General features: G+C 38.9%; 2 protein-coding genes across 2 annotated transcripts; one reads left to right on the top strand and one right to left on the bottom strand.

Annotated features, from left to right (window-relative positions):
* LOC119818418 (olfactory receptor 2G3-like) lies at positions 1-936 on the top strand. Its single transcript, XM_038335736.1, has one exon. It carries the CDS (start codon positions 1-3, stop codon positions 934-936), a length of 936 nt encoding a protein of 311 aa, XP_038191664.1.
* An 8344-nt stretch (positions 937-9280) lies between these two features.
* On the bottom strand, positions 9281-10210 carry LOC119818822 (olfactory receptor 1019). Its single transcript, XM_038336611.1, has one exon. The coding sequence runs from the start codon at positions 10208-10210 to the stop codon at positions 9281-9283; it is 930 nt and encodes a 309-aa protein (XP_038192539.1).
* Positions 10211-12336: the final 2126 nt, after the last annotated feature.

The raw sequence follows: 12336 nt of genomic DNA, 5'->3' as shown, positions 1-12336 counted from the left end.
ATGGATCATATGAAAATAAACTTCACAGTGACTGAGTTCGTGTTCCTGGGGCTTTCATCTGATCCCAAGATACAGCTGGTCCTCTTTTTTGTATTCTTGTTTTTCTATATATTGTCAGTGGTGGGGAATATCATCATCATCACTATTATCCAGATAGAACCTCGCCTGCAGACCCCCATGTACTTCTTCCTCACTAACTTGTCCTTTCTGGACATCTGCTACACATCCACCAATGTCCCACAGATGCTTTCCAACATGGTGGGGAGTAAGAAGACCATCCCCTTTGCTGGCTGTGCTACTCAGATGTACTTCTCACTCTCCTTCGGCATGATTGAGTGTGTTCTTCTCGGTGTCATGGCTTATGACAGATATGTGGCCATTTGTCACCCTCTTCATTATACTGTTATTATGGATCAAAGCACCTGTGTCCAGCTGGCAGCCATTTCTTGGGCCAGTAGCTTCCTGAGTTCCATGGTTATCAATGTTCTCACCTTGAGTTTGCCCTATTGTGGACCGAATGTCCTGAACCACTTTTTCTGTGAGGTTCCTTCAGTTCTGAGGCTGGCTTGTACTGACACCTCACTCACTGAACTGGTAGTTTTTGTGTTCAGTATCATTATCGTATTCATCCCTTTCCTTCTTATTATTGTTTCCTATGCCCGGATCCTTCTTTCCGTTCTCAGAATGAGGTCAGCCTCTGGGAGGCACAAGGCTCTGTCTACATGTGCCTCCCACCTGACAGTTGTGACCTTATTCTATGGAACTGCCATCTTTATGTATATGAGACCCCAGTCGAAATCCTCCAGGGCTGGTGGCAAGGTCATTGCAGTGTTCTACACTGTAGTGACACCTATGCTCAACCCACTAATATACAGCCTAAGGAACCAGGATGTAAAAGGGTCTCTGAGGAGAGCTATCACGAGGCAGAAAACATAAAATCTATAAAGGGGACATGAGCTTAACTATTAATATAAAATAATTACCAGCTAAGTTTGAAGAGAGAGAGAATAAAAAATACTTACATCAGAAAGACATAACTTGAACTACTACAATTTTGACAGTCTTATAATCTCCCCGGAGACAGGACTCCATAGTCTGTATATCAGTTCAGACTTCATGTTGATCTCAGTACATAATACCTTGCGTAATGGGATGTCTCAGGCTTTACGGAACTCTACAAAACAGAAGGCAGTAAAAGTATCAGAGCCAGAGAGGGTGGAGGATACCAAGAAAACAAGGCCTTCTGAACACAGGCTGGTGGAATAGAATAGCTGTCTCAGCAGAGGGAGAGTAAGAGAAATCTCAGGAAGAGAAACAAATGAGGACAGCAAGAGGTGGCCAGGAAGGCCCGGGAGCTGCTAGGCCATGAAAAAAAGTCCTGGTGAGCAGTGAATGGTATTATTACTGTGACGTGCATATTCTGAAGATTGACAGGACAAAATATAAGTCTTTGAATTCTTTCTGATTTATGCAGGGCTAACTCCCCAACATTAGTACAACCTGCCCAAATGTACATATTGGTGAAAATACAGTTTTCTGTATTTCGGACATTTTTACGTCAGTAATGTTTTTAATGAAAACAATTATTTTGATTAAGAAAATAGTCAAATATAGTTTGGTATTAAACATAACCAACAGTAAGGTCTACATTTAGCTTACTGCTCATGTAGAGATAAACTCCTTCTATAAGAGTTTCCTGCTAACCTTATAATGGCTCCCTCAATCAAGATATCTCTCTCCTTGCTCTCATATTGAACAAGGAGGTCAAAGCCATGAGGGGTTCACCCACTGAGACAGTTTGCCTGAGCTAATGGGAGCTCACCAACTCCAACTGGACTGGGAGTGAACAAGCACAGGATCAAACTATGACAGTTGGGGCAGACTGACGGGCCACTTTGAGTGGCACTGGAATTTGTCTCTACTGCATGTACTGGCTTTTTGGAATCCTATTTTCTTTGGATGCATACCTTGTTCAACCTAGATGTAGTAGGCAGGGCCTTGGATTTGCCACATGGCAGGGTGCCTTGTTCTATCTTAGGATTGGAGGGAGGAGGAGTGGGAAGGTGTGTGGAAGGAGTGGGAAGAGAGGAGGGAGTGGGAATTTGGATTGGTATTTTTTTAATTAATAAAATAATAATATTAAAAAGTTTCCTATTTGTTTATTCTACACTTTAGACTAAAAATAAAAGGTTGAAATTAATTTTTAGTACTATCTAGCATATATGATACAAATATTTCTTTTACTGAAGTTCAAGGGCAATATACAGTCAGTAAAAGACAGCTCTGATTATGTAGGTAGTCACTATAAGCACAAAATTTAAATATTTGTAAAGTAAAAGAAAAAGGAAAGCAACTAATCAAGAGTCTAATTAATTACTCAGTAGTTTTAATATTTAGTATTTTTCTTGCTATATAAATATGTTATATATTTTCACAATATACACAGAAAGTTTAGAAACATACACGTTGATAAATTTTCTTCAGAATAACATGTTGAAAAGAAAGGTTAAAATTTTAAATTCTTCCAAATATCACAATATAAGACATATATGCTTATTTGATAATTGATAATTTAGAAACAACCTTACTAATTTTGAAAAAGAAACACAAAGTGGCCAATGATATGTATACTTGTAATATTTTATTTTTTAATTAGTAAAAAATGGTTGCCTCTTCACCCTAAATTCCCTGAATTAAACATTCACAAATATTGCAAAGGCAGTTTTTTGACCCCAAACCATGGACAGACAACTGGAGACAACAATTTCCTCCTTCTCTGAATATTAGTAACCTCTTCATTTATATTAGTTTTTTACATACACAACAATTTGTGATCAGGCCCAATCAAGTAAACAAAATAATGCAGACAGAAAGGCTATGTGACTCTGAAAATGTGATATATATTTGTCTAGCTTCTTTTCTGGAAAAGGAGGAATATGAGAGGTGTGTGTGTGAGAGGGTGTGTGTGTGTCTGTGTGTGTGTGGAGTGTGAGTGTGTGTGTGTGTGGTGTGTTTGTGTGAGTGTGTGTGAATGTGTGAGTGTGTGAGTGTCTGTGTGTGTGTTTGTGAGTGTGTGACTGTGTGTATTAATGTGTGTGAGTGTGTGTGTGGTAAATGGTGAGAATTGGGACCCGCTCTTCCATTGCCCCAGTTATAACACAGCATTATAATAGAAACATCATCACAGTCCTTGACTGTGGTCGCACTATGGACCCAGACATGGCCCTCAGCCACAGCTTGGGCTTGGATTTCACCACGGCGATGGGTGGAAGCACAAGCCCCTCCTATTGGTATGGCCCTGATGACAGAGAGGCCTCAGACATCAACATGGCCTCAGGTAGCAAGTCCAGACCACCAGCATTTGTATCGCCTTCAATGGTATCAAGGACTGTGGACATCAACACAAAACACAGGGTCACGGATCCAGGAGTGATATGGCATGGTCTTGAAGATCTACTCCCAGTGTTCTGAGAAACTGCCAAATTGATTCCCGAAGTGGCTCTACAAGTTTGCACCTCCACCATTAATGGAGCAGCATTGCCCTTGGTCCACATCCTTGCCAGCATGAACTATCACTTGAATTTTTTAATCTCAGACATTCTGAAAGGTGTAAAATGAATCTCAGAGTCATTTTGATTTTTATTTCCCTGATTGCTAAGGATGTTAAATATTTCTTTAAGTGTTTCTTGGCCATTTGAGATTCCTCTATTACGATTTTTTTTTAGATCTATATCCAATTTTTAAATTGTATTATTTGGTTTTATTGACGTTTAGGTTCTTGTGTTCTTTAAATATTTTGTATATTAGCCCTCTGTCAGATGTGGGGTTGGGGAAAATCTTTTCCTATCCTGTAGGCTACTGTTTTTTTTCCTACTGACAGTGTCCTTTGTCTTTCAGAAGTTTTTCAGAAATCCCATTTGTTAGTTGTCAATCATAGTCCCTGTGCTACTGGATTCTTCATCAAAAATCAGGTCTCTGTTGGTATGTGGATTTACAGCTGGGAATTTAATTTGATTCCATTGATAAATCTGTCTGTTTTATGCCAAACATCATGTAGTTTTTATTGCTTTAGTTCTGTAGTAGAACTTCAAATCATGGATGGTGATACTTTCAGAAATTATTTTATTGTACAGGACTATTTTATCTATCTTGTTTTCTGTTTGCTTGTTTTTTTTTTTTTTTTTTTTTTTTTGGCTGACAATATTTTTTTAATTTACCCAAGCATACAGTGTTAAAATTTCATTGGTTGAGTATTTTTTCCTTTTTTTTATTAAATTATATAATTTTACAAATTTTTACCTCCTCCCCTCCTCCCATTTCTTTTCCCCTCCCCCGTCCCCCTCCCTCTCCCTCTCCAGTCCAAGAAGCAGTCAGGGTTCCCTGCCCTGTGGGAAGTCCAAGTTCCTCCCCCATCCATCCAGGTCTAGGAAGGCGAGGATCCAAACAGACTAGGTTCCCACAAAGCCAGTACATACAGTAGAATCCACACCCAGTGCCATTGTCCTTGGCTTCTCAGTCAGCCCTCCTCATCAGCCATGTTCAGAGAGTCCAGTTTGATCACATGCTCCATTAGTCCCAGTCCAGTTGGCTTTGGTGAGCTCCCATTAGATCAGTCCTAATGTCTTGGTGAATGGACACAACCCTCACAGTCCTGACTTCCTTGCTCATGTTCTCTCTCCTTCTGCTCCTCATTTGGACCTTGGGAACTCAGTCCAGTGCTCCAGTGTGGGTCTCTGTCTCTATCTCTATCCAACGTCAGAGTAAGGTTCTATTGTTATATGCAAGATAATTATCAGTGTGGCTATAGTAAAGGGCCAGTTCAGGCCCCCTCTCCTCAGCTGCTCAAGGAGCAAGCTGGGGACATTTCCTTGGACACTAGGCCTCAAGGCAGCCATCAAACCACACACTCCAATAGTAGGAGACTTCAACACTCCTCTCTCACCAATGGACAGGTCAATCGGACAGAAACCTAACAGAGAAATAAGAGAATTAATGGAGGTTATGAATCAAATGGACTTAACAGATATCTATAGAACATTCCACCCAAATAGGAAAGAATATACCTTCTTCTCTGCAGCTCATGGAACCTTCTCAAAAATTGACCACATACTTGGTAACAAAACAAACTTCCACAGATACAAAAAAATATTAGTAACCACCTGTGTCTTATCGGATCACTATGGAATAAAGTTAGAGTTTAACAATAATTCTACCCCTAGAAAGCCTACAAACTCTTGGAAATTGAACAGTCAGCTACTGAACCACCCCTGGGTCAGGGAAGAAATAAAGAAAGAAATTAAAGTCTTCCTTGAATTCAACGAAAATAAAGACACAACATACCCAAACATATGGGACACAATGAAAGCAGTGCTAAGAGGAAAGTTCATAGCACTAAGTGTCCACATTAAAAAAATGGAGAAAGCTCACATTAGAGACTTAACAGCACAGCTGAAAGTTCTAGAAAAAAAAAGAAGCAGACTCACCCAGGAGGAGTAGAAGATTGGAAATAATCAAACTGAGGGCTGAAATCAACAAAATAGAAACACAGAAAACAATCCAAAGAATCAACAAAACAAAAGCTGGTTCTTTGAGAAAGTCAACAAGAATGACAAACCTTTTCCAAATTAATCAAAAGGTGCTGCTCACCGCGCCCCAGTGTCTGCATTCAGTGCCCTGGCACCCAGTTACTGAGCTTCGGGCAAGGGGCAGGAGGTTAAAATACACAGACACACACAGACAGAGAGAAAGTGACACGGGTCATCCTTGAATTCCCTAAGAATGCCCCCTTTATTGTGTTCAGGGGCAGATTATATAGAGGTAGCCACGCCCCAGCCAAACCCACCAGAAACCACTCTCCTGCCATCAGGAACTCCTGAAGGTCTGGTGCTCAGAGCAGCTGTCGGCACTCAGATCAGGGGATTACAAGAAATTCAGGATCTGGGGTCTCACTGCTCCCAACAAAAAGGCAGAGAGAGAACATGCAAATTAACAAGATCAGAAATGAAAAGGGGGACATAACAACAGACACCGAGGAAATTCAGAGAATCATTAGGTCTTACTACAAAAGCTTATATGTCACCATGTTGGAAAATGTAAAAGAAATGGACTTGTATTTAGATAAGTACCACTTACCAAAATTAAATCAAGACCAGGTGAACAATTTAAACAGACCTATAAGTCATGAGGAAATAGAAACTGTCATTAAAAAAAACCTCCCAACCAAAAAAAGCCCAGGACGTGATGATTTTAATGCTTGTCTGTTTGTTTTTTAGTTTTAGTTTAGTTTTGTTTTCACATATGAAGTTTAGTATTGATTCTTCAAAGTCTGTAAAGAATTGTGTTTGGCCTCAAAACAATCTAGTTGTCCATCAACTGTGGAATGCATAAAGAAAATGCGGTACATTTACACAATGGAGTATTTATTACTCAGCTATTAAAAATAATGACATTAGGAAATTTGCAGGCAAATGGGTAGAACTAGAAAAAAAGAGGGAGCAAGTATTGTAGGAGTCAGAGGGGTCAAGGACACCACAAGGAACTCACAGAAGCTCAAAGGATCTGAATTGACACCCAGGGAACCCGCATGGGACTGCTCTCCGTCCTCTGCATATACAGGACAGTTATATAGCTTGATCTTCTTATGGGATGCTTAATAATGGGAGCAGGGGCTGCCTTTGACTCTTTTGTTGACTTTGGAGATCCTACTCCTTATTCTGAGTCATCTTGCCCAGCCTTAATACGAGGTGAGGTATTTAGTCGTACTGTGACTCCATATGCCATGTTTTCTTGATACCCATAGGAAGCCTGCTATTTTCTGAGCAGAAAAGGAGTAGGAGTGTATTGTTGGATTGTTGAGGTCAGAGGAGAGTTGGGGGAGGGTCTGGGAAAACAGGACGGAGCAGAAACTTTAGTCAGGATGTAAAATAAGCAAATAGGTAAGTAAAAAAAAAATAAACAAAATACAACAAAGTAAAAAAAATAATTGTGTTCAATATTTTGACTGTATAGGATTGAATGTTGAGATTGCTTTGGTATTTATCCATGAGTATGGGAGGTCTTTCCATCCTCTGTTATCCCTTCCAATTTCTTTCTTCAAACATATGAAGAGTTATAAAGAGCAAAAACTCCATGCTCAAAAGTTCAATAAAGATGAAGCATGGACTTCTGGAGGTCAGAGTGCTGTGGGATTGGCTATGTCACATGATTGCAGGGAGCAGAGAATATATTCTCTACTGTGCACAAGATATAAACTCCTTTCTTCCAAAGGAGTAAACTTCATGTCTTTAAATGTTGCCAGATAATGAAGGTGCACATTCAGCCCAAGTAATTGTCTCAGACACTGTATCTTATTTCACTAGTGCAAATTCTCTGCCTCATTTTCTTCTCTTTAACTTTTTGCTCAAGATTTAAAGATGATTAATATGCCCTATAATTCATAAAATTTTTCTTATCTCTGGAGAAAATACACTGTTGTTTTGTGAATCAATATAGAACTTTGTGATTCTTTCTTATTATTTATCAATAGTTTTCCTATGATATTAGATATTTGCATTTGTTATATTTTCCTAAAAAGTTAAACTTCATAAAATTGTGTATCTTATATTTTCCATCAATCTTAACTATTGATTGAAATATTCTTCCTGAGGGCATATAGTTCAAATATAGAACAAGTACAATTGAATCTCGGTTTTATATTATGTTGCTGTCTCTACTTGTACCCATTCCATCAATTTTTTTCTTTACTGCCACTAAGGAAGTGATACAAACTCTATTTTTTGTATTAAAGAAACCAATGATTATGAATTTTATAATCTATTATGGAGAATATGATCAACATATTTACCGATTTTATGATTATTGTCAAACCAAAGAGCTCTTATTGAACTATTAACTATGAGATCTGATATATATATATATAATATATTATAATATAAATATAGTCTTTTTTCTATTGATGGAGAAATTGACGTACACAGATACCAAGAGATTTAACTGACAGAGCTGGTAGGACTGGGATTAAAAGTGTGAGGATTGAAGTTATATACACAACTTTTGTGTACTTTCAATAGAAACACTTCTATCTGCTACTATGGTATAAAAATGGAGTGAATGGAGGGAAGTGGAGAAATATATATAGCTCATTAGAAACAATTTAAAAAATTAAAGCTATTCATTTTCAGTTTATCACTCATTGGTGGTGTGATTATCGACCATCATAAATATGGGTATGTAATTTATAAATCAAAAGAAGTATAATTGTTTTCTCCACCTGTGGGTCTCACCTTAGTGGTGTGCTTTACATGATGGGAACCTAGTAGTGAAGAAGTAGATGCTCTAAAATGTTACAAGGTTTCCAATTTAGCGCTGAGCATTCTCGTGTCTTATTCTCGAAACAGCCAGTCTTCTCAAGGCTCGAGGATTGTCACAGGTCAAAATAGAAGGATTCTAAAACTCAGAGGTAGTGGACATCTCTAGTGAAACACTATTTGTTGGCTATGATAGGGCAAATGCACGCATGTGGTTGTGCATACAAGACCTGCACATGATCTACCCAGACGGAATCCCAGCACAGATGGGTAGAGAGGGTCATGAACTTTCACCCTCAAACTAGGAGCTATTGGTGATTAATGGGTTCTGGGAGAGTCAGTATAAGTTTTCTTTAGGAGAGCTGTGTGTCAGAGGCTGCCCATGCTCCAGTAGATTGTGTTTTACAACTGCACATGTAGGCATCACTAAGTAGACTCAGCCATTTTAAAAAGGGGGAGTATGAACTTTGGAGAGAGAACAGATAGGGAAGGAATGGGAGGGGAAGAAATGGGGTGGATTTGATCAAAAACATTACAAGAAGGTGTTGAATGCTCAAACAACTCTAAAGAATTTTAATTATAAAGGTAACGTGTTTTTAAAGATATTCACTAACTTGACTAAGATTACACAGTTAAAAAGTCACAGAATCTTCATATGGGTTGTTTTCTATCTAATTCATAACTTGAATGCTTTCCATGTGAAGTGTGGCCCTTGGACCAGTTTTATGTTCTATTCATTTTGATAAGTTGGTTGACTTGCTGCCTCTTTAATTTTATTATTTGTAAAATGAGATAATTTCCACCTATCATAGTAGAAGAGATTCAGGTTGCAAAAGGTTCTAGAAAATTCTTTCAAGTTTGTTCAACAAGAAGATGGTAACTTGAGTGACAATTCTACAGTTAGCATATTCTGATACCGTCCTTCTGTCTACCATTTATCTGTCTACCATCAGATTTTTAACTTCCTGTAATTATTAAGATTTCTTTCCGATCAGTTTTTTGAAGGCAGCTTTCACATCCTTGTTCCGCAAACTGTAGATTAAAGGGTTCAGCATGGGAATGATAATGGTGTAGAACACTGAGGCCCACTTGTCTTGGTCCAGGGAGTAGCTGGATGTTGGCCTCAGGTACATGAACATGACTGTACCATAAAACAGGGTAACACCAGTAAGGTGAGACCCACAGGTGGAAAACGCCTTTAGGCGGCCTTCAGCTGATCGCATTCTGATGATTGCAATGAGGATGAAAGCGTAGGAGATGAAGATGATAAGGATAGTGCTGAACTCAATGAACCCGCACAAACTAAACAGCAATATCTCGCTGATGTAGGTATCTGAGCAGGAGAGAGCCAGGAGTGGTGGGATTTCGCAGAAGAAGTGGTTGATGACGTTGGAACCACAGTAACTGAGGCTGAACGTGAGGGAAGTGTGGGCCACTAAACTCACTAGACCAGCCAGATAAGAGCCCAGCATCAGGGCCGAGCAGACTTTCTTGGACATGAGAGTGCTGTAGTGGAGGGGTCTGCAGATGGCCACAAACCGGTCATATGCCATGGCAGCTAGGACGTAGCACTCGGCGTCCACAAAGCCTACAAAGAAAGCAAACTGGGTGGCACAGCTGGAGAAAGAGATAACTTTGTGCTTCGTGAGGCAATCAGCCAGCATCCTGGGAGCAATGGCTGAGGAGTAGCCCAGGTCGACGAAGGAGAGGTTGCAGAGGAAAAAGTACATGGGAGTATGAAGCCGATTATCTGTTATGATCAGGATGATCATGCCAACATTCCCTACCACATTGACCAGGTAAACAATGAGGAAGACCACAAAAAAGATGATCTGCAGCTGAGGATCTTGAGTGATGCCTACAAAGATAAACTCAGTCACAACTGAGTGATTTTCTATATCCATTGCTCCAAGCAGTGTGTGTGTGTGTGTGTGTGTGTGTGTGTGTGTGTGTGTGTGTGTGTGTGTGTATGTGTGTGTTTCTAAGTAGTTTATCAATGAGTTTAGTATATTTCTTGTTATGGGACATGCTAACAATAAACTTAAGCAATTATGTGCTCAGGATATTATAGACTATTTTTTATTATAAAAGAAAGTTTTATTTTGTATGATACCCTACCTTCTCATTCAATTCAGCAACTATGACGGTGACTCAGAGGACTTTTGTCAAGGCTCTGTATCCTTTGCAGATGCACTCATTTGTGAAAGATATTGAGCTTCCTGAGCGAGCAAGTTCTGCCTCTTCAACAGCTGAGGTCATTTAAACAAGACATCAGGTTTTTGATCCGTTCTCTGTGATTATCCACTAGCAGGAAAGATAAGGCTATGATGTTCTTCTCCCTGAAACAAAACAGAGGAATACCCATTTGTGATGCTTTGCTTCCCTCCTTGATTAGTTGGCTGTCGATTCAATTGTGGGATTTAAGGCAGTGGGAAAACTAAAACAGATCAAATCAAACAAGACCGGTAGAAGGTCATTTAGGAAAGGGTGTAATGCAGACATAAACCATAAGAGAGGAACCCTGCCTGTCCTTTCCGTGGTTTACTGCACAACAAAGGACAAGAAACTGAGGGAGTGATGTATTTATAGGACTGCAGAAATTCATAGTAGGTAAGACTAAATCTTGATTAGAAAGAGTTACAAGTTGAACCCTTAGCTTTAAATTGTTAGAAGAATATAATCAACCACAACAGAAGTGGTTGTCTGAGATGGATATTATCTGAGAAGCTTCCTGTTTTCCAGACATACATCTGTCACCTTATTCTTACTCCACTGTGCATATTATCATGTCTAGTGGATCAGCCAGGAATCAGCATGGAAAGGCCTGCCTGGAAGGATTTGTTTGGGACGCACTTTTCTGACAAAGGTTTGTATTTGTAACTCACGTAGAAACCTGAGACCTGAGTAAGAAGAGAAGCAGCTCTACACAGGAAGCAGAGTATTCCATGGGTGTAATGTCTGAACAAAAATGTAAAGACCCTTGTGGAAGTGATCTGTTACATTTTCTTTGTGTTACCCATTTTTAGAGCATAAAAATTTTTTTCTAAAAAGAAGATTATAATTGAGTGTTAGAAGAGATGGCTCAACTGTTAAGAATACTTTCTGATCTCTAAGAAGGTTGGAGTTTGGTTCTTAGAACTGATATCAGGCAGCTCACAAAGACCTGTAACTCTAGCTCCTATGGATTTTATGGCCCCTTTAGACTTCTGTATGAAACTGCATACACATGGGCATGTGCATGTGTATGCATTCTCTCTCTCTCTCTCTCTCTCTCTCTCTCTCTCTCTCTCTCTTCCCCCATTTTCTCTCTCTTTCTCTCACACACACTACTATAACTGAATACATATTTAAAATTTTCTGTGAGATTAAAAAGCTTCATTAGAAAATTGCATCATTCCTGATTACATAGAACGTAGTGTTTGGTCTTAAATAAATTTAATATTTTAAAATAAAATACTCAAGTATTTATATCAGAGGAATGCAAATTTAACTAATGTAAAATACTCATAAATGCATATTAAAATAAATGAAGTTTAGATAATACACATGTGTTGACAAGGAAGTAAAGGAGTCGGAGTTTTAATCATGATTAGTAGTAGTGTAAAGTGTGCAAGTGCTTAGCCTCTTATAAAAGTAAACCTGTAAATAGTGATTTTATGATTCATCCATCAAAAAGTAAGTGTTCATGCATGGGCCCAAGCCTAATAGACTACAGTGTCAGCACATGATGCTACGCTACCCAAATACAGGCAAAACTATTGATATTGTTAAAATGAAGGCTGAGTACAAAAGTAATTACACTCAGTGGACAAAACATAAGAACTGGATACTTTACATTCTCCCATTTACAGAATGAATAAAATGAGGGATTAATTAATAATAGTGATGGAAAGCAGATGTATGACTGTTTGAAATTCATATGTGTGTGTGTGTGTGTGTGTGTGTGTGTGTGTGAATAAGAGGTAGCAGTGCATAGAGCTCCAAGAAATCCTTTGCCTATGGTGAGTTGACTTCTGATGTTGTTTGTAAT

This window comes from Arvicola amphibius, chromosome 7 (genome assembly GCF_903992535.2).
Source record: "Arvicola amphibius chromosome 7, mArvAmp1.2, whole genome shotgun sequence".
NCBI classification, from domain to species: domain Eukaryota; kingdom Metazoa; phylum Chordata; class Mammalia; order Rodentia; family Cricetidae; genus Arvicola; species Arvicola amphibius.
Note: the sequence above shows the minus strand (reverse complement) of the source record. Positions and strands in the feature narration are given on the sequence as shown.